General features: G+C 41.5%; 1 protein-coding gene across 3 annotated transcripts in view; it reads right to left on the minus strand.

Moving 5' to 3' along the window:
• The window catches only part of LOC115791195 (alpha-2-macroglobulin-like), a 94,956-nt gene extending 77,466 nt beyond the window's left edge, over positions 1–17,490 (minus strand). For 2 of the 3 annotated variants that reach the window (XM_030745332.1, XM_030745331.1), the window contains exons 1-12: positions 17,224–17,490; positions 16,958–17,138; positions 16,714–16,870; positions 13,481–13,533; positions 13,315–13,335; positions 11,112–11,277; positions 10,943–11,027; positions 10,736–10,850; positions 7,554–7,671; positions 7,359–7,468; positions 7,096–7,263; positions 6,634–6,861 (exon numbers count right to left, since the gene is read on the minus strand). In XM_030745332.1, the coding sequence (XP_030601192.1) occupies positions 6,634–6,861; positions 7,096–7,263; positions 7,359–7,468; positions 7,554–7,671; positions 10,736–10,850; positions 10,943–11,027; positions 11,112–11,277; positions 13,315–13,335; positions 13,481–13,533; positions 16,714–16,870; positions 16,958–17,138; positions 17,224–17,309 (1,488 nt within the window). In that variant the 5' untranslated portion in view covers positions 17,310–17,490. Of the gene's footprint in view, positions 1–6,633; positions 6,862–7,095; positions 7,264–7,358; positions 7,469–7,553; positions 7,672–10,735; positions 10,851–10,942; positions 11,028–11,111; positions 11,278–13,314; positions 13,336–13,480; positions 13,534–14,229; positions 16,176–16,713; positions 16,871–16,957; positions 17,139–17,223 lie in introns of those variants that run through there. The other variant, XM_030745333.1, reaches the window with a different exon arrangement.
• Between the last annotated feature and the right edge of the window lie 6,206 nt (positions 17,491–23,696).

Here is a 23,696-nt window from a genome sequence, read left to right on the forward strand (position 1 = left end):
TTCCAGAACGTTGTACTTGTTCCTCTGCATGAATGCCTCAGTAGATTCTGAGCAGTGTTTAGGGTCGTTTTCTTGTTGAAGTATCCAGCCCCGGCACAACTTCAACTTTGTCACTGATTCTTGAACATTGTTCTCAAGAATCTGCTGATATTGACTGGAATCCATGCGACCCTCAACTTTAACAAGATTCCCAGTACCTGCACTGGCCACACAGCCCCACAGCATGATGGAACCACCACCAAATTTTACTGTGGGTACCAAGTGTTTGTCTTGGAATGCAGTGTTCTTTTTCCGCCATGCATACCACCCCTTGTTATGTCCAAATAACTCAGTTTTATTTTCATGAGTCCACAGCACCTTATTCCAAAATGAAGCTGGCTTGTCCAAATATGCTTTAGCGACTCTGTTTGTGGCGTGTGTGCAGAAAAGGCTTCTTCTGCATTACTCTCCCATACAGCCTCTCCTTGTGCAAAGTGTGCTGAATAGTTGGACGATGCACAGTGACACCATCTGCAGTAAGATGATGTTGTAGGTCTTTGGCACTGCTCTGTGGGTTGTCTATGACTGTTCTCACTATCCTTCTCCTCTGCCTATCTGATGTTTTTCTTGGCCTGCCACTTCGGGCCTTAACTAGAATTGTGCCTGTGGTCTTCCATTTCCTCACTATGTTCCTCACAGTGGAAACTGACAGCTGAAATCTCTGAGACAGCTTTTTGGATCCTTCCCCTAAACCATGATGTTGAACAATCTTTGTTTTCAGCTCATTTGAGAGTTGTTTTAACCCTTTCTCATAATTGGATTCACCTGTGTATGTAGGTCAAGGGTCAATGAGCTTACAAAACACATTTTTTGTTCCAATAATTAGTGCTAAAGGTATTCAAATCAATAAAACGACAAGGGTGCCCAAACTTATGCACCTGCCTAATTTTGTTTAAATATTATTGCACACTTTCTGTAAATCCTATAAACTTCATTTCACTTCTCACATATCTCTGTGTTCGTCTGCTATATGATATATTTAACTGAAACTGCTGATACCAACAACCAATGATTTATAAAGGAAAATCATGGAAATGATCAAGGGTGCCCAAACTTTTGCATACCACTGTATATTGCTCCACTGCCACTGTGTATAGTGTGGCTGCATGTACATTTTGCGTACATGCAGTGCAGTACAATGTTTTAATGGATAGGCAAGAGTATATTTAATACCAAGATTTCCAGAATTTTTCAAAACCAGGATGTGTTTTTAATACTTCCTATTACATTAAAATACCACTGAACCAGGAGATATTAAATGTCATGAAAAAATATCAACATTTTCTTTGTACACTTTTGCGGAGGGGGTTGGGGGTCTGAAAAAGAGTACTCTTTGTAAACTTTGGAAAGTGTTGATAATTGTGAATGACCCCTTAATGTGCTGGAAAATCCTGAAAATGGACCTTGAAAGTGCTTGAATTTGATGCTGGAAAAGGTGTACGAACCCTGATTATAGCGCCCTCTCCTGGAAAAGTGCAATGCTTTCAATTACACACCCGCATACACATGCTCACACACCTCAATGATCTGAAGCATCTTTGCACTGTTTGAGGCACACACTTTATGACTAAATATCATGATATCAGGTTCTATTTACAAATAAAGATGGATGAATGTGTGTGTTGTGTTATTGAGCAGAGTGCTGGGAAAACATGGCATTAACTGGCTGTGCTTGTGTAACTACCACTTTTGCGTTAATCTTGATACGACAGCGTCCGTCAACACGTTGAAAGGACGAGCCAGCAAAGGTTGTCTTTAATTCATAACTCAGCAGTAACTGTTACCCAAAACAATGCTAAAACTGTGCGAGTATGAACCTGGCTGACTGTCTCGCTCTCGCTCCTTCACTGCGAATCACCAGCGAATAAAACACAACTTAAAAATATGCATAAGTTATTTCCACCCAATGGAAATCATCTGATAAGTTAGAATATGCCTGTTTACTTTATTTGGTTCAGCTCAGTCAGAAAACTGTTTCTAGGCTGCATTCATGAAAACTCAGACACTCCATCCATTCTGGTTAACTTGGGGCAATAGTGAGAGCATGGGCTCTACTCAGGAGAAACTGTCAGTTTAAACAGCAAAATATTCAATATCACGTTGGAAAACCTTAATTGTACAGAGTTCACACAGTAGTCTAGACACCATTTTATTGGTAGTCTTTGAATGCCCCATAGGCACCATCAGGTTTGCTGCCACAGGCCTTTTTTCCACCGACAGGGTTCCTGTGCTGGTGTCTGTAATTGAACCGTTCAGCATTTTTTCCCACCGCTAATGCACTCGGTGCTCGGCCAAAAAGCGGGTTCAACTCCAGCACCGCAAGCTAGCTGGTCTGGAACCAAGAACGTGTGATGAAAGCGGCAGAAGGGTGTGACTCTGCCATCTCGATGTTAAGTTTTCCAACTCCATGGGGTGTATTACATGAGAAAAGCAACGCAATTTTCACAGCTGTGAATTAGGTTGGGCTCTAAGGCTGAACTTGCTGCTTTGTATCAGTTCATAACAGATAAAAGGACACACAGTGTGTACTTGTCGTCTTGCTCTAATCGCTGTCTGCGTTTACTGTGTGCTTCACAAACGGGTTCAACTCCAGCACTGCAGAAAGTGTGATGCAAGCAGCAGAAGGGCATGATTCTTCTACTGCTGTTTTGCTGCAAGGAGTGTATTACATGAGAAAAACAATGTGATTTTCATGGCTTGCTGCTTTGTATCAGTTCGTATAACAGATAAAAGGACACAATGTGCGTACTTGTCGTCTTGCTTTAATCGCTGTCTGTGTTTACTGTGTGCTGCACACAGATGCTGCAGTAGTTTGGTTTGGACTGTAAAATATGTTCACAGCACAAGTGAGGGGAGCGCGTTCTCCCACGTTTGTGCCCTTTGGCTTCCGTGTCCAGACGAGGACCCGCCCACACTCATACGTAAAGGAGCAGTTTACAAAGCGCAGTGGAAACAGTGGATGTTTCTGCTTTTTGTTGCATTCACCATCATGATGATCCCACACTACTTCAGTAATTTTGAAGTCTGGTGTAACCCCTGACTTATTAAGTACCTCAGAACAACTCAAATATCTTAGACCAGATGCTAGGTTTGGCAGGAGTACAATGGAATCAAGGTGAGTGCGAAATGAATTGGCTGGAGGCAGGAAATGAGCAAAAGACAATTATTTTGAGCAAAAATGAAATAACCACACAACGTAATCAGAATAATAATAACAACAAGCCGGCATATCAAAATCAAAACACAGTCTTACTGAGCTCAGTATTTCAGCTTTGTCCTTTTGGTCGTTAGTCAAGTCAAATTATGTTTGTCTTTCAAGTTCAGCTCCTTTTTTCAGTCAGTGGCTTGTATTGTTACCACATGGATGTTAACACAGAAGAGAAGAAGGGGACTCCTCGACCAATGTTCAATTCTGCTCTGGGCATAGGCTCGCCATCTCCGTCGGCGAGAATCCAAGGATGCGATCCAGCAATCCAATCCAACTTCATAATCAGCAAATCAAACCTAGCCAAGATGAGGTATCAATAAGGACATGGCGACGGACAGCCACATTGTCTCTCTAGCTCGTGTTCCATCAACTTAACATAACAGATATTTCAGATTAGCTTCTGTAAATGCAGTTACTTGTTGAGAATACTTTTCTGCATTAAAACTCACCAAGATGACTGATAAAGTTCAGCACAGCGGGTCTACGGCCTGCCACCTTCAGTTCAAATATAGCGTATAGCGAGACCGGAAATAAGGTTAAAACAAGGGAATCACACTTCCTCTTTTCAAAATAAAACAGTACAAGTGTATTGATATAAATAAAAGAAGAGAAAAGGGGACACTTTCTCTACTGGGTTACACTGGGCTCTGGGAGGCCAATCCATGACTGATTGTGTTCCATTGTGTGTTTTTCTATCCAGGTATACTTTTACTGCATTGCCAGCATGTCTGGGACTTTTCTGTGCTGATAAATTAATTTTGACAAGATCTCCAACACCACTGGCTAAAATGTAGCCCCAAACTATAGCCCCAATCTCCACTGTATTATAGACAGCTATAGACACTCACTTTTGGACTGCTCTCTTGATCTATTCCATATATATCAATGAAAATTTGATCAAAAATTTCCAATTTGTGTTCATCACTCTATAAAACCAATTGTTAAGTGCTTTTTTTTGAGTAATTCATAGTTCATTGTTAAGAGGCTTAATTAAAAAAAAGAAAAAGAAAAAAAAAGAATGAATTAAAAATGAATACAAAAGCAGCCAATGTCCAAAGAACAACTTTGGAAGACCTTCATAAAGCCTGGACAAAACTTTAAAGATTACACTAAGTTAAAGTCTGACTTCTCCTATGCAAAATATAAAGAAATGATTGTGGCTCAAGACTTTTGAATAAGATTACTGTTACACGATTAGCAGAATACTTTATTGTATGGTGTATTAAGTTCTGTAGTATTGAGGAAATAAGTTTCTGTTCTGTACTGTTGCTTTAAGAAAGCTAGTAAGCTCAACCAGTCATGTGACCTGAACCAGGATGTTTTAGCATGGCTAGGAAAACATTGAGTTGTGACACCACATGTGAGAGTATCTTGTAACATCTGCCATCTTAGGCGTTTTGATAGCATCTTGGGTATGTACATTTCACACTTTTAACTTTATTTTGAGATGTGTATTTTTTAGGTGCCGTTTACACGAGACCGTTTTCATTTTGAAACGGTGTCGTTTTGATGCGTTTCGGCCTTGCGTTTACACGACAACGGTGTCGTTTTGATGCGTTTCGCCCTTCTGTTTACACGACAACAGAGTGAAAACGATGTGTTTCAGAAACGGGGTCCAGAGTGGAGCGTTTCAGAAACGCACCGGCTTGCGTTTTCGTGTAAACACTTGAAACCGGGGTGATTTGAAAACGCTCGACTCGCACATGCGCACTATGGTTGCGACGGCCAGTTTTTCGCGCACGCGCAAACTGATAAACAGTACTCGCGGATTCACGAGTGCTTCTTATGCTTTTCCTGTGTTTTTACCGTTTTGTAATTCAGCGTTGTGTGCAGCAGCGATCCAGCCTCATCATCTGTCCACACAAAACCTCTCACATTGGCCGTTTTGTAAGTAATGAACAATTTGCCGCACTACCTACTGTGTCACTCCACGCATGCGTGTCTTGCGTAAACAAACTGCAAAGAGAAAACCAACGCCAACTTGTGGCCTGGCATGGGAACTACATCGTTTTCATCGTTTCACATGTCCTCGTGTAAACGCGGATCGTTTCTGAAACGCCATCGTGTAAACGAAAGGCTGAAACGCATCAAAACGACACCGTTTCCAGTGAAAACGGCTTCGTGTAAACGGCACCTTAGAATGAGTGTTTATTCTTTTTGAGTGTAATGGAAAGTCTGGTCAGAATGGCTCTGTGGCACATTGTTCAGTGACTCAGTGCGGTGGAGGGCAGTAAATTAGAATAAATATTTGAGCTCATTATTGATAAAATTAACATATCTTCTAGACTAAATATGTTATAGGTACAGTGATATTAAAATATGCAATTCATGTAACTGTATATATTTATGTTGTGCTTGTGTACATGTTAAAAATTAGCATGTAACTGATTTGTATTTTCTTTCACACTTTTCTGAGTTTTCAGTAAACATGTGGACAGGCTGAAAACATCTTCAGAGTCTTGAAGTAGAAAAGAGTTTAACTGTCTGTCCAGAGATATATACGGCACATGTATTGAGGACAGAACAATTAAGTTTAACCCCTTAACTGGCAGCAAAAAAATCACCTGACAAAAACTACATAACGCCTTCTGGTTATTATTGGCTCTGAAAAACCCATTTCATAGCCTATTAATCGGCTGCGTCTGGTCCGCCGGCCGAATGAAGTGCATTTATATGGCAGGCTAGACCCGCCCATTTTGACTGACACCTCATTCGGCCAATCATGTTAAGAAATGGGTTTCCCAGAGCCAATAATACTCAGAGGGCGTCACGTAGCTTTGTCAGGTGATTTGGTGCAGCCAGTTACATGATTGGCCGAATGACGTGTCAATAAAAATGGGAGGGTCTAGCCTGCCATATAAAAGGGACTACAAACGGCCCGTCACCGGGCCCTTGCCAGTTAAGGGGCTACAGAAATTGGCAGTAAAAATAAACATAATAAATTGTAACCTGAGAGAAAAAATGTAGGAAATCCAAGCAAACAGTAAATGAAAAATAGGTTCTCCCAGTCTCGTTTCTGTGGTATGACCTGCTACAGAGTAGTTTACTGGAAACTCTTTTGTTTAACCTGAGTAGATGACCGAGATAAGTCTTGCTAGTACTTGGTCTGAAAAAAAAAAAAACAATTCTAACAGTTTTACTCTGTTCCCTTATCTACAGTACTAGTGTTGCTTTTTGTTATTATAATTTTTTTTACATTATTTATAGGTCTCCAATGTGTTTTTTGGCCTGGATTAACAGAGAAAGCTAAAAACTACAGCTGTGATACCCATCATCTTTGTTTGGGGTTTTAGGCTTTGTCAAGCTGGCAAAAACACAAAAAGCCTGGCCATGTTGAACTTGCTTTGTAGTAAATCCCTAAAGTGACAAGCTGTGAAATAACTCACCAGATACATCACATCCACAGAGCCCTGGGCTTCTCCCACTATAGTGTACTGGATATATATATCCTCTTCTGTGTCACAGGGAAGAGGTTTATCCTTCTTCTTTACCTCCAGAGAGCTGATTGTTTTACCATCAGGAGAAGAAGGCTGGAACATGGGTAGTGTGTGATCTCCAGTCTCATAGTACACAGTTCTATCTTCTTGGGTGTCCAATGTTGATGTCAGGCTTGCCTATTTGTGGATCAGACACATAAATGAATTCATATAAAAGAAAACACTGGAAAATGAGTTCACCTTCATAAGAAAGGCAAATGTGGAGGAAGATAAATAAATTATTTCAGAATTCGCACTAATAGTTATGTGAGATCCTTGGACATTTGCAGCATATGAGACACCATCTTAATTTCTGCATGAAATCACTGAAATGTGTCTGACAATGTTGTTTCAGTGCAACTATCAGCTTACATGGAGTTGGATATCCCCAGTGAGGCCATCTGTGTTGAAAGAAAATGAGGCAACGCCATTGCTGTCAGTTCTAAGATTTTGTAGTGAGCGTGCTTCCCACCTTGATCCCACAAACAGGTACACAGGTGTGTCATAAATTGGTGCATTATTGTGGTAAACTGCTTTGACCTGTTGAGAACAAAATGCTTTATCAAAACATATTAAAATGATTTAAGCTGTGCTCTGTATTATAAACTGAAATGAAGAGAATATTTTACACTTACTTTTCCTTCCACATTTGAACCGCGTTCCCAAAACTTGGGCATGTCAATAAAAGACACCTTTCCAAGGACATAAGAAATCTGTATTCTCTTCTCTTGAGGGCGGGAAATACCTGAATGTAAAAATCTTCATGTTAGGACAATGTGAATTCCATATTGTTCAAATAAACTAACCATGAAAGAAATACTATGGCTTGCCTGTTCCATCCTCTTTCACTTTGGCCTTGATATCCAGAACATCTTTAAGCACCATTTGGTCAATTTTGGTAAAAACTGACATCTTGAAGGAAAATGTTGTACAGCCAGTTTTGTCTGTCTAGAAAGAACAATAAGTCAAATGAAATGACTGTATAATCATGTTTGTAATAGAATCTTACTATAATAAATCAAATCTCCATCTGCAGATGTACAAATACGTTGTCACAGTACTTCAGTAGAATTTTCAAGTATTTTGCTAGAGTATGTTTTTTTTTGTTTCATTTTAATCCCTACATTTTTACACAAATATCAAAACAAAACAGGTCTGTTTTCTTAAGTTACGTTAGGTTTAACACGTTTGAGGGAAGATATTATTTCCCATTACTACGCGCTTTCAAACATCAAGCCAATTTGAGCCTAAATGGTGGGAATAATAACACCATCCATCAATTTTCTTCTGCTTATCTGGGGCCAGGTCACGGCCTACAGCAGCCTAAGCAAGAAGCCCACTTCACGTCACTTCACTTCAATTCAATTCAGTTCAATTCAGATAGCACCAAATCACAACAAACAGTCGCCTCAAGGTGCTTTGTATTGTGGGTAAAGATACATTAATACAGAGAAAACCCAACAGTCAAAACAACCCCCTATGAGCAGCACTTGGCGACAGTGGGAAGGAAAAACTCCCTTTTAACAGGAAGAAACCTCCAGCAGAACCAGGCTCAGGGAGGGGCAGCCATCTGCTGCGACTGGTTGGGCTGAGGGGAGAGAAAAGACATGCTGTGGAAGAGAGCCAAAAAATAATAACAATTAATGATTAAATACAGGGTGGAGTATAAACAAAGTAAATAAGGTGAATGAAAAGAAACAGTGCATTATGTGAACCCCCCAGCAGACTAGGCCTATAGCAGCATAACTAAGGGATGGTCAGGGTCACCTGATCCAGCCCTAATTATAAGCTTAATCATAAAGGAAAGTTTTAAGCCTAATCTTTAAAATAGAGAGGGTGTCTGTCTCCTGAATCCAAGCTGGAAGCTGGTTCCACAGAAGAGGCGCCTGAAAGCTGAAGGCTCTGCCTCCCATTCTACTCTTAAGTATCCTAGGAACCACAAGTAAGCCAGCAGTCTGAGAGCGAAGTGCTCTGTTGGGGTGATGTTTAGAGATTTAAAGTGGGTAGGAACAATCTGGAACTATGTTTTTGGTGTAGATGTCTATAGGTTGTGGTTGCAGTACTTCAGTATCATGCTAGCACTACAGAAGAGGAGCAAGCATAAAGGGAGCAATGTTTTTAATGTGGCAGGTAATTTCAAAAGCATTGTTTTTGTCGGCTGAACAAATATCAGCAAATACACAGGTTATTTATGCACTTTGTCACACAGTGTGTCTGCTAACTAAAGGTACAGCTGGGAGAGAAAATAATGAGATGTTCACTTAGAGATGGAAAATGATTTAAGAAAGACAGGAGAGGAAGAAGAGAGGTTATATTTAAAGGTAAGGACTGCTTATTGACATTTGATAAACTGGAAACTTGAAGTTTACATGTTATGAAACCAATAATTTCTTCTTAATCTTGGAAAGATGAGTTACAATCTACACAATGGAGAACAGACACTTCACTCCAGAAGGGAGATATTCAAGGGTTCTCAGGGTGCCCGGAACATACCACCATACTTAGCCACCTGATACAGGATGCCAAGAAATGTAAGGTAATCTGGCTGGGTCTAGCCAATGCATGTGGTTCAATTCACCATAACCACATCAACAAGGCTTTGGAACACAACTATATCCCAAATAACATAAGACAGATGATTAACAGTTATTTTACATTATTCAATTCAGGACCACCAAGCTGTGCACAGGATTGGGGAAGCAGCAGAAAGAGCCTCTTGTTGGCTCTGGTATAAAAGAGAGGAGGAAAGCTGGAAGCCTGGAGCTGGTGGGCAGTGATTTGGCCATAACAATACAATAATATTAGTGCATGGGAATACAAACCTTTTTACTTTGCCTTCATACCTAAAATTATTGTATCGTTATATTAATATAGCAAGAGGTTCATTTAGCTTTGCACAAAAATAGCTGGTAAAGACATCCTCCAGAGAGTTACATTTTACTTTCTTAGTCCGAGCAAATTTCAGTACTTCAACTTTTAGCCGAGTATTTATTAACAGCTTAAGTAAAGAATATCTGTACTTTTGCCACCTCTGCCCACCTGTTTGCTTGTCCTCTTCTACACAATCAAGAGCTGAGAAACCAAAATTGGCACAAAAAATTGCTGCAACTGATCTTAGATCCCTGAAGGTTCATATCTACAAACCCAATTGGTAAATGGTAACTGGTTCATATATAGTGTTTTTCTGTCATGTACTGCTGTGACAGGCAAGGAAGAGGACCCCAGTGCAGGATACACAAGGAGAAGCACTTAATAAAGCTTCATTTGCTTGACAAGGATGCGACAACCAGCAGGGAAAACTCAGGATTTAAATACATAGAGAAACAATCAGGAAACAACAGGTGGGGATCACGGCTGGACTTGATTACTGAGATGGGACAAAGGGAAGCAAAACAGAACAGAACAACCAGGGACAAGAAGACTATCAAAATAAAACAGGAAGTAACATGAACATGAAACTCACACAGATTTGACACATGGAGGGAACCTAAACGTGACAACACAACACAAACTAAATGAGGCAAGGGACTAACTCTGTGCACATGAAACATTAGGGAACTAGAAATCAAAACATAACCAAAACACAACCAGCAACAGAAAAAAAAGGAGCTCTGAAGAAAACATGATTCGAAAACAAATACAAATAAGAATGCTGGGTCAAAGGACCCCGGACATTTCTACTCTACATGAGCACTCCAAGTTTATTCCTTGGTTCTCAGGAGGATATTCAAATCCAGTAATGTGCTTTGTAAAGTGTAAATTTAAAAAAAATCACAATCCAGTCTCTTAAACCCACATCTTATTCACAATTAAATACAGGAAACATATCATATCTATGAACTGTCATTTTACTATTTCATGAAAAATATTATCTCATTTTGAATTTAACCCTTTATTCACCAGATGCTTAAGTGCCCCCATATATGCAAATACTTTATTCGTACAGCATAAATAGATTATGCAATTAAAGCTCTTCAGCAGAGAAATGAGGCCATAACTAAAACAACTGTACCTGCTTTGTCTCTGTGTGGCAGGGATTGGCTCTGACAGGAAGGGTGCTAAACTGCATAACAGGTCGGCACACATTAACTGTAACACGTCCTCGTACAGGCTGTCCATATGTATACCTGTTTAAATAAACATTATAAGTCATTTGCTCAAACTAGACCTACAGATACTTTAATAATTTGTCATTAGTCAGGAAAGAACTTTTACTTACTTTGCACACACTTCAGCTTCAATTTCTTTCTGCCCAATACTCACTTCTTCAAGTACATTTAATGTCACATCAAATTTAGGCAAAACTAGGGACGAAATATACATGTCAGTATTTGCACTCCATTACAAATTGAAATAGAATGTAAAATAAATAAATAACACTAACTTACCATACTTTTCCACCTCGAAGCTGTGATATACTTTATTCTCACCCACTGACACAATTATCTGATATGGTCCCTCACGAGACTCAGTGTCCAAGGAATAAGAAAGCTGCAATATTTTACCGTTGGATGTTTCATTTAGCCACTGTCCAACCCTGTTACCATTAGGATCCTGTTAAATAAAACAAAATGATGAAATTAACAGATGAATTTTGAGATTTTTTATTTAAACTTCACTGCTTAGATTCACAAATCTATTTTAAAATTACAGCATGTACAAGATCATGAAATCCTGAGAAATGTTAGTCAATTAATTGAGGTGTAGAAGGGTGTCATGAGAGACAGATCCTGGGTTACAGCTCCAGCCACTAAGCTGAAGAGATACACCAGAGAAGCAGAGGCCAAAAGAATAAATGGCCTTTGCTTTAAATATCCACCCACGGTATACTCTCAGCTACAAGGGAACAATAATAAGGGTAGGCCCACCAAGAGCTGAGACTGAGCAATACTGGTAGAACATCTGGGAAAAAGAGGCATCGTATAAAACCAATATCAAGTGGCTGGTGGACCTATAAGAAGAGACCACAGCAACCTCAGAGAAGAACAGCCAGTCAGCATCACAAAGACCACTGTGCAGAACAATTCTGGTCATGAAAGATTCCCATAAGGGATCATCGAACCATCATTAAACCACCAGCCAGTTACCTACATCTTCACAACATGGAAACAGAACATGGAAGCTTCTCAGGCATCGTAGTAACCAAGAATAGGCAAATGAGTCGATACATAAGTGCAGCTCAGAAAGGCATTGGGATTAACACCAGTGGGCTAAAGCACCAGCTCCTGGTTGATAGAGAATTACACAAGGACTCTAAGACCAGGCAGATCAACCTAAGCACTACCTAGACTGACTACAAGAAAGCCTACTACTAATTGCTCACACATGGATACTGGAATGCTTGACACTATACAAGGGTAATAGTGCACAAATAAAATTCATCAGGATGACATTAAGCTGTATGCGGGGATGAGTGAGACATCAACACTGATCCACCTCACCTCTATAGCGACGACATTGAGCTGTCATTTGGCCTGGATAAGTGTGACCGAATGGTTGCAGTGAGAGAAGGTGATCCTGAAGGCCTGGAGTTGCCAGAAGGCAGAATAGTATATATACAGGACTGCTAAAAGTACCTTTGGTATCCCATAGGCCAATGCATAAAAGTCGTCAATAGCCAAACACCTCCAGAAAGCTGAGAAGCCAGCGGAATGGTAGGAATAAGATTGAAGCCATAAATACATGGACCCTACTAATGATGAGCTGGTACTCAGTAGTTTGTATGGCCCCATGTGCTTGTGTGCATGCTTGACTTTGGGGCACGCTCCTAATGAGACAACAGATGGTGTCCTGGGGGATCTCCTTCCAGATCTAAACCAGTACATCACTGAACTCCTGGATAGTTTGAGGTGTGGTCCCTCATGAAGTCTGGTTATGATTGTTTGGCTGCTGGAGGTCATTTTGTAGGGCTCTGGCAGTGTTCATTCATCCTTGCACATAGGAGCACATAATGGTCCTGCTGATGGGTTAAGGACCATCTATGGCCCTGTCCAGCTCTCCTAGAGTAACTGACTGTCTCCTGGAATCTCCTCCATGTTCTCGAGACTGCGCTGGGAAACACAGCAAACGTTCTAGTAATGATATGTATTGATGTGCCATCCTGGAGGAGTTGGACTGCCCGTGTAACATCTGCATGATCCAGGTATCACTTCATGCTACCAGCAGTGACACTGACCCAAGCCAAATGCAAAACTACTGAAAAAACAGTCAGAAAAGATAAGGAAGGGAAAAAAAATGCCAGTGGATTCCACTTGTTTTGGGGATTGTCTCATTTTTACTCCTTTAGCGCAAAGCAGCTGAAAGTGATTAATCACCTACTTTGCTACTTAGCTGACCAGATTAATATCCCAGATGTTTAATTGATTTAATGGTATACTGAGCTGTGTGTGTGTGTGTGTGTGTGTGTGTGTGTGTGTCTGTAAATTCCAGCCTTTTTATTTTCATGTCATCAATTCTAAGATGTTCAGTATAAATTTGTAAAACAGTCACAAAACACACTGTATACTTATCACAGCTTATTCTGACAATCCAAAGGGCATTAAAATGATGCATTTACAGAAGTATTAAGTGGTTTTTTTGATATTTTCTTACCTGGAGTTCAATGACATCGTACTGAAAGAAAGAAAGAAAGAAAGAAAGAAAGAAAGAAAGAAGTTGACAAACTTGCTGGTCTGTAAATCCCAGTTCACTGTACACATATTGTAAACAGCATCAATAATTATAGTTTGTAAAAAAGAAAGACAGTTCAAACACTCACCAGCTGATTGACAGGTCGCATCTTAGTATCCATTGTGACGACTCTGAAATTCACTTTAAGATAAATTTAAAGAGATTACATGAAGGTTTACATCTTATCACCAGCAGCTTTAAAAACCCTGAAACCCTAAACTGGCAGTAAAAATTACTTAAAGCATGACTACAGAAGTAAGGGGTATAGGTTCCTTAGTGCAAGCAACTTAATACACTGATTCTGTGGAACATGTGCTAATTTTCTTTTTTAAACACAGGTACATTTTTTTATATAATTTGATATGCATTACTTTCAGAGATGCAATTTTTACTATACAGGTCGTCCCATCTCAAAGCATCAAATTTTAAGAAAATTTATGGCTACCATTCAAGATTCTTTATTGTCATTTCTGCAGTTACAAGGTACAACAGATACAAAATGGTGTTTTGCCTGTAATGAAGCAGTGCAAGTAAAACAATCAAACTAAAATATAAATATACTAAAATTTGAAAATAACAATAAGGCCAGCAGCCAGCAACATTCACACTGAGTAGTGAGAGCCTAAGCATATACACTAAGGTGTTAGTGTATATGCTGTACTGTGTAATTAAGATTGCGTAAAACAAGAACTGTGCAAATGTTCAAAGAAGGTTCCTGGTCACAGTTTGTTTAGTGCTCTCACTGCCTGTGGGAAGAGGCTGTTGAAAAGTCTCTGGGATCTACAGCTGATCTTCTTGAACCTTCTCAAATTGTAGCAGAGAGAACAAGCTGTGCACCTATGATTCTTCTGGCCATCTTCATCAACCTATTCACTTGATGTTTCCCATGGCAAACAAGGAGGTGAGGCTGTACTGTAGGTCATAATGCTCTCAATGTTGTCTCTGTAGAAGGTGGTTAAGTGGACAGTGGGAAGACCTGCTTTCTTGAGTCTCCTAAGCGGATGTAGCAGCTGTTGGACCTTCTTGACGAATGCTGCAGTATTGGTGGTGAAGGTCAAGTCCTCTGCCAGGTGGACTCCAAGAAACTTGGCACTGCTGACCCTCTCACAGCAGCCCCAATATGATCAGAGGACTGTAGGCCGGTTTGCCAGATTTTCTGAAATCCATCACCATCTCCTTTGTTTTTTCTATGTTAAGAAATAGGTTGTGGAACCTGCATGTCAATGTGAACTGGTCCACCTCCATTCTGTATGTGACCTCATTGTTGTTCTTAATGAGGCCCACCACAGTCATGTCATCTGCGTACTTAAAGATATGGTTGGTGGCGTGGGTGGCAGTGCAGTCATGGGTAAGCAGGCTGAACAGGAGGGAAGTCAGGACACAGCCCTGAGGGGACACTGTGTTTACCACGATGGAGCTGAATGTTCTTTGTCCCACCCTGACTGCTGCCGCTGCATCAGGAAGATGAGGACCCAGCTGCAGATGCCAGTGTTGATGTCCAGCAACCTCAGCTTCTCCACCAAGTTGCTGTGGAATTATATTATTAAACGTCAAACTGGAGTAAATGAAGAGGACTCTGGCACAGGTGTCTTTATCCTCCAGGTCGGACAGGATGAGGTGGAGTGTGGTGGAGATGGCATACTCAGTGGAACAGTTTACTTTGTAGGCAAACTGTAGGAGGTCCAGTTTGGCAGGGAGGCAGGATTTTATGTGCTGCATGTCTCAAAGCTCTTCATCAGCACTGGTGTGGGTGCCATGGGGCAGTAGTCATTTACATCAGCAGGATTGTGCTTCTTTGGCACAGGGATGGTGGTAGCTCGTTTCAGGCATGTGGGTACCGCTGCCTGGCTGAGCGAGGTGTTTAAGATGTTTGTGACCATATCTTTTAGTTGCTCAGCACAGTACTTCAGGACCCGCCCAGGGATGTTGTTGGGTCCAGCAGCTTTCCATGGGTTAATGCAAGCAAAGATCTTCTTCACAGCTGCAGGATCTGATTGCCAGTTGAAGGGGGGAGTCTCCGTGCCTGGGTGGTGTTACTTGCCTCAAACTGACTAATATAACGGTTGAGTTCATCAGGCAGGATCATTGAGGCATTTCTGTGGGAGGGAGTGCTTGTAGTCAGTCAGAGAGTGGAAGCCTTACCACAGCCGACAGATGTCCCTTGTATTAATTAAATGGATGTGAAGTTTCTGTCTATACTGCCTCTTTGCCTCCCTAATGCCACATAGCAGGCTCCTCCTAGCCAGTCTGTATGCTGCTGCATCTCCTGACATAAATGCTGTGTTTCTGGCTCTCAGTAGCGCACACACTTCAGTATACATCCAGGGTTTTCCGTTATTGCGACGTGTTGGTTTTGACAACTGTCACGTTGTCAATACATTTAGCTTACATGTAGCTGATGACTGATTCAGTGGGATTCAGTGGCCTCCAGGTCAAGTCCCTGGTCATTTGTTGCTACCTCTTTGGAGGTCTCCCACTGTGTTGTCTCAAGGCAGTCCTGCAGTATGGGAGTAGGATTCTGTGACCCGACTCTGACTTTTCTAATGGCAGGTCTCTGTTGTTTCACCTTGGGTCTGTACAGGTCTGAGCAGCTCTGCTAGGTCATCAGAGTTGCAAACATGAGGAAGGGGGTGACTTTGTACAAGTCAGAGTGACTGTTGGAACTACCAGCTTGTGTGGGTTAGCCATTAGCCTGGCACAAACTCCTCTGTGGTTGCCATGTTTACGCGTCCTTTTGCAACACATCCTCCTTGGTGTTGTCACAGGCAACAGCATCTCGTGGCCTGGTTGATACAACAGACAATCATACATTTTCATGCAGTTTGTGCTGCAGATCTTCAATAATCTGCTGATTGTACACACGTCTTGCACTTGCATACTTAGCTTCCCTCATCACGCAGTTTAAACCATACATACAAGTACATTCATCCACACACACTGCTAAGTCCCTAGGAGAGGTCACTGCGAGCATCGGTCATACTGCCATATTACAGAAAAATACACACACACACACTGTGTGTATTCTTCTGTAATATGGCACATATATATATATATATATATATATATATATATAATATATATATATATATATATATATATATATACATGTATATATATATATATATACATGTATATATATATATATATATATATATATATATATATATATATATATATATATATATATATATATAATATATGTATATCTATATATATATATATATACATGTATATATATATATATATATATATACATGTATGTGTGTGTGTGTGTGTGTGTGTGTGTGTGTGTGTGTGTATGTTATAACAGCAAATTGTTACCTTTTTGCCCAGGAAGGTAGATGGGTTTATCTGTTTGGATGAATGTCAGAGGATCATAGGCTTTGATCATGACTTTTTTGACTTCTTTTGAGTAAAATGTGTCTCCTCGCACTTCCACCTGAAAATCTTGCACCTCTCTATTTTGTACCAAAGGCGCCTGGAACAGTGGGATATTTTAGAGCCATTAATGTTTACGATAAAAGCAAACAAATGTATTTTGTGTGAGAAAGGATTAATTTCCTACCTTAAATTGAGTACAGGTTTGAAATGCTTCATTTGATGTATGTGTGAGTAAGGTTGTGTTCTTCTCTCGGGACCTCAAAGTTACAGTCATGACCAGAGTCTCACTGGGCTGTCGGAGAGTTGCACAGAATCTGGTCTCAGCTCCAGCTTCAATAACTGCAGGAATGGCCACCAGGTACTGCCTGCATACAGTTTCACACATACAGCAGTTACCTCTCTGCATCTCACTTTGAAGAGCTATTCACATACAAAATAAGAAAAACGCACGGTTCAGCCGCTACTTGATCCACAAGCATCCAGCTCAGGAAGACACACAGTGTCGATGTCCACCTCACAATCCGAAGCTGATCCATGACTGTTATGATCCAGAATCAGCTTCTGTTAAATATTTCCTTTTGCCAATGTACTCTATCCTCAGTTACTCGATTCTATAGCGTCCACTTATTGGAAACGCAGTTTCCAATAAAATGCGATCGCTATTTTTCTATAACAGGAAGTACTGGCGCGGGATGTGACGCTCGATGCAGATGTTTCGAAACCGTGCTCCGTAACGGTTCAAAACACCCACATCACGTGAACATGACTGTGCGAGGATTTGGTGCATTTCACTGCTGCTGATTCCCTCCTTTTTCCTTTACGAAGCCCAGTCATTCGGGCTGGGCTTGTAATTGCTGAATCGATGTTACCGTTTCTATCTATTACAAGCGGACTCAGGCGCATTTATAATTCTTTATTATTTTTGCCTTGGATTGTGAAGACTTAAACGTCAGGATCCAAAGTATAATTAAATAAATAATGCTTATTCAATGATCGCTGTCATAGATAAGACAACGAGGAAGAAAGAGACTGCTGACGGAGCTCTATTTTCTTCCTTTTTTTTTTAGAGAGAGCGAGCGGCGCACTTTGGTGTAAATTCATTAAAATATCACAATAAAAAATAAAACAGACACTTTCAGCTCTGACTCCGTCTGTGCTCTACGGGTTTATAAAACTGAATTTGCAGCATCAACTGACTTCATCCTCACTCTAATCTGCAGCAGCCCACATGAACGGGAAGGGCAACCAACTTTGACAGAGGAGCAGTCGGCTTTTTGCCATTTGGAGAAAATAAAAACGCTATTATTTACAACGATATTACACTGTACACTTCTATGTAGTAACTACATAGAAATGTAGTTACAGAAGTGCAAAAATATCTGTTTGACTGCAGAGGCAAAACAGGAGAGACATTTTCTGTGGGTGTAGAACAGCTGACTGTCAACACATTTCCATTTGTTTTGCCATTTTGAAGTTTTAAAATTAGCTGCATGAGTTTAATGACCTCTTTTTAGTTGTAAATGAGTTTTTGGCCCATAATCTGTGGAAGACGTGTCAAATATGTCCCTCATTGATGAGCCATAAAAAACATTACATCAAAGGATAGAAGCTGCAGTCAGTTTCTGGCAAAGTGACATTTATATAAAAAGATAATGCACATTAAAAACATCGTAAATTAATTTTGACAATCACTTTTTGGCACAACACCGACAAGTTTCATTGGGTTCTGTTTGCTTTTAATTTTGTTTCCTTTGGTTCCCCTCTCCGTCCCAACACTATCAGGAGGAGCCGCGGAGATAGCATTACGCTTCCTTCCATCTTTCCCCAGGGAGGAGCAATTGGTTGATGGGTCCTTTCTTACACCTGTTCCTAATCAGGCGGTGGAGCGGTCGGCAGTTAAAGATCGAGGGGTGCGGATTACGTGAGACCCTCACCTAGCGGACTACTATACCTCCGAGATTCTCATCCGACTCGTGGCAAGTAATGAGTTCTCGCTTCAGGCACCACATGATTCATCTTCCGCTTTCAGGCTAATATTCTCTTTGACAGACGCAGCCCGCTCCCCATCTGTTGATTCAGTGTGTGATGGTGAGGTCTTTTCCCTTACAATTATTACAATTTAGTCGACAACGCCACCTGAAGGAGGAGGAGATATTACCCTTCCGGAATATTAATAAATTAATATCAATATCTAAAATTTCACATGTCCGAAAAATACACCAGGGCCAGCGAGAGCGTTCTGAGCTTTAAAAACAGTATTTTATTTAACAATAAAGGAAAAAAAAAACCATAAAATGACTCGGCTGCAACAACACTTACGCATCAACTGAAAAAAAGCAAACAAAAGGTAGAAAAATATGGACTCACCAACAGGGGTGCAGCTGTATACTTTCTGAGGTGTATGCGGACACATTTTTAGGCGCCCCCCCCCCCCCCCCCCCCCCCCCCCCCCACCCCTTTCCCCTTCCCAGGGGCGGGGGTGGTAATGCTAATTAGCAAGCTAATACTAACCGCTAAAAGCTGCTCCCGCTTGTTAATTGAGTGAAGGGGCCTACACATGTAACCAGAAAGCACATCTAAAGCGTAATCACCGTCATTGTGAACCTGTAGTTACATTTCTCGAGGTGCATGTAATTTTTCTTAAAGGCCTTTCACAGCTCCACTGGTGCTGAAAACTAATGTTTGACTATGGCTTTCTGAATACAGCTATCGATTATTTTCAGAATGGAGTACTGTATCGATTATTCCATCAATTAATCACGTAATCGGATAACAAATAATTTTTCTGCTCATTTTAACTTCCGTACTGCAGTTTTTCTCTATGTCACATGTTTCAGACTCAAGGTCTGCGGGCCACTTCCGGCCCACGATCTAAGTTTATACGGCCAGACAGATGATTTCATACAGCTATTATTAATAGACCGCGGGTAAATGTGCTCCCACCACTTATACTACAAATTCCACGCACTGCAGCAACTGTGCGCTAACCCGTTTTCCCTATTGCCGATTGATCAGTGATCAGCGGATAAAACATCGGTCAGCACTTTTTACAGTGACATTTAAGCTGCCTGACTCACTAAAAAATGACCAAAGGAAAAGTGGAAAACAGGGATTTTCCAAACAGGTGGGAGGCAAAAGACCTGAACGCTGACATCGGAGGTAAACCATCTGTCTCTTTTCCTCACTTGCGCTGCGGGGAATAGAGCGGATTGGTGGGACAGATACAGAAAAGATGAAGAGGAGACCTGCACAGGTGAGCTGAGAGTGCATCACTGCGTCACACAGCAGGAAACGCTGCGCAGCAAAGTCCTGAAGACAGAACGCGTCATAAACACCGAAACACAGACAGGGAACTTTATAAGAGGCAGTTTCAGTTTTTTCTGGAGTAAATAGTTTCTGAATTTGGTGACGCACCTTATTACACAGGTGCGATGAGCTGCCTGAGGAAATCTGTCAGTTCACAGAAAGTGAAGGAAAAGCCTCAGCAGGGCTCCGGGATGAAAGGTGGCTGTGAGAGTCGACTTTTCTCCTGAAGCATCATAATGCGTCCCTGCAGCTTTGGGGACTGGACCGCGTGATAACTTGTCTCCACCGCTGTGTTTGCAGCTGCGCTATTTGCTGATAAACTGGACACACTGCGCAGTTTATGCAGCGTTTTTCCGACTGTGAAGCGCAGAAATTCACATTACAGTTTTTACCTGAAAAATTTGCAACTTTTCATCAGTTTGAAATATATGAATTTTTCCTAATGTGATTTTTGAAGAATAATATAATTTTATATTTTATTTTAATGTGTTGAGGAAAAAAGCTGCTGTATTCTGGCCATTCAAATTTATTTTACTGATTTAAATAATTATTTTTAATCCTGTTCCGCCCACGACTCAGAATGTGTCTTCAATTTTGGCCCGTCCTGTGATTGACACCCCTACTCTACGTGAAACAAACTGCGGTGGATGGAGCAGCTACAAAGTTCTCTGTTCTTCATGTTGCTGATCAGGTGGTTGAAGAAGGACCTCCAGCTGTTTCCCAATAAAAGTTTTAAGGTGGTTACAGGAGTAAGTGCTGCTGCTTGGGTCTGAGCGTCTCAGTAACGGCTCCGACAGACTGCACTAAAACAGCTGCTGAAGTGTTTTTGTTGAAAAACTGGGGGCTGCATGAGTAGAAAATTACGTTTCTACTTTGGGTCCATTTTTAATCGCTAATCAGGTTTTAAAGCATAAAAATATTCTGACGGAGACACTTGATACTGAAGGGGGGGTCCGGCACCAAACAATCGCACAAACCAAACCACCAGATTGTGGTTATAGTGATCGTTCTGGTGGCTACAGCTGATGTAAGGAAAAAATAGCAGCTGACATTCTCTGCACAGCCAGTAAAACCACACAGACAGTGGAGGCGTGGAAAAACTTGTCAGCGATGATCCACTCCTGTTAATTCATTCCTGAAATTTTCATTTGATCTTCGTTTTTCTTCTTACTTCTCATTCATGCTGGTTGTCATTTCGATTTCTGCAGCCGTGAAATCAAGTGCGCATGACCTTAGGGACACCAAACGTGCACATTGTGAACTTTCCCTGCGCTGTGGTAGATTGTAAATTGCAGTGAAATAATACAGGCGCAAGCAGCGATAAAAGCGGCGATCTAGCCGGTGCGGAGTCCGCGGGGTGGGCTCCTGTTTGCTAGAGACAGCAGAGCTCCGAAAGTGAAGCGTCCGCTAGCTAGAACACTACACACACACACACACACACACACACACACACACACACACACACACACACACACACACACAAAACGCACCATCCGCATCCTCTCAACGTTTACTGTGTTCATGTGTGCAGATCACTTATTCATGGACTTATAAAATACAAGACTTCTATGACATAACTTACCGACTGTCTTTAAATGGGACAGGAGGAGGGGAGGTGAAGGAGCGCAGGGGCGCCTAATCAGCGCAGCACCTCTGTTATTGATCATGTCATATGCACAGCTGTTAAATACAGAAAATGCAACTAGAGAAATATTTTCCCACATCGTTTTTGCGCCCCCCTCTTGTGCGGCGCCCCTATGCATTGCATATAGTGCATACCCCCTTTTTGCGCCACTGCTCACCAACAGCGAAGAGCGACCCTAACGAAAAACACAAAACACAGCAGAGGCGCACCATGCCGCGACTTCACCCAGTGCTGCACACAACAACCATGACAGAAAAGACTCCCAACACTGAAACACAGACCATCCGGCCACTGGCTCATCCAAATACCCATTTCAACACACTGGATTTGACTGTATTTTATAGAACTGAAGTGATAATGGGATTCTCATCACTCTAGTAGCGCAGAATCTTAAAATTAAATAGAAAAATCACTGTGCATATCACCCATCTTCAGCAGGGCTAATGGAAAGATTTAATGGGACTGTTAAGTCTAAGGAAATCTATGAAAGAACTGGCTTTACTGCAGGGGCGGGGCCATCGGGAGGTTCGGGACGTTTCCCGAACGGCCGGTCGTTTCCAGGCCGAATCGGCCGGTGATCAGAATTTCTTTTTTTTTTTTTTTTTACCCACAGCAGCGCTCGTGTTGCCGCTCTCGCGGCCACAGGTGCAGACAGTGATGGTCGGTCGGAGCTGGCTCTTCACTGAGAGCCATTTTAATCAGGAGGGGCTACAAACACAACAGCCCAGAGTTGAAGGGCGAGACACCCATACCTGTCAAGTCTCCCGTTTTGGCCGGGAAACACCGATATTTTACCCCTCTGTCACGCCGTCTTCCGGTATTATTATTTTCCCGTAAATTTCAAATATTTTAATATAATAATTTTTTTTTAAAAGTGTTCCTGTGCCGCTCCAAACTGAATTCTGTCACTAGCCTCGCGAGAACTGCCACCTGCAGTAGCCTGGGTGGCAGTTCTTGCGAGGTTAGTGCTGACAGCCGGAACAAACCCGGGAAAACAACTGGACCTCGGTTGGGCTCAGTGTTGCCAACTTAGCGAGGTTTTTTCCCCATAAAGCGTCTAGCGACAGTAAAATCCTCCGCTGTCGTCGTGTATTCTGTACATAAAGCTGTCTTCCTGCGTCTCTTCGTACACTTTGGCATCGCCCAAACCTCACTTCACCTCCACCTTCAAACCCCCAAACCTCACTTCATCACCGAGTCTGCCCACCCGTTTCCTCCGCTCCCATCCCCGGACCTCACTTCGGCCTTTTTCAACCTTTGAGACAGGCGACAGTGCAACAGTGGCCCAGATAAAGGAGGAGAGTTTAACTTAGCTAGCAGTCTCGCCCCACATAAGTGTTTTGTTTAAATTTTATATTGTAACATTAAACAATACGGGACAAACTTCAACTATGTAATGTGGGGCAAAGCATTAAAGTTATTAAAGTTCATTTGTAGTTCTAAACAAATTTAGGGTGTTTTTTCTTCACTTTTTGCCTCTCCAAAGATGTTTTTACTCCCTCCCTCAGCCTCGGCTGCAACTACAGCCAAATGAACAATTATGCAAATTAGGCGATGACGTCACAGCGACTTCAGCTAAAATATCCCGTATTTTTAAATACAAAACTTAACAGGTATGGAGACACCAGAAGGGGGGGGGGGGGCATCGCATAAAAGGCCTCTCCAAAGCAAGCTCCCGGGCTGAATTTCAACCCCAGCCCGCCCCTGCTTTACTGTCTACCCTTAGTGATATTAAACATGCATCTGGCACCAACAAGCACAGGCCTGACCCCATTCGAATGGCAGACCTTACATCATCCCAGAATTAAAGCCATTTACTAGACTTTATAAAGCAGCAGGGTGACTCGGGCTAATTATATGAGGAAAATGTTAAGTAATAAAGATGTTGAATCTGGTAATTTAATTCCAACAGAGGTTGTGCAACGAGACCTGATTTTCATCAAAGTTATCAGGAAGAAATGTTCAACAGGGG

Source organism: Archocentrus centrarchus, chromosome 13, assembly GCF_007364275.1.
Source record: "Archocentrus centrarchus isolate MPI-CPG fArcCen1 chromosome 13, fArcCen1, whole genome shotgun sequence".
NCBI lineage: Eukaryota > Metazoa > Chordata > Actinopteri > Cichliformes > Cichlidae > Archocentrus > Archocentrus centrarchus.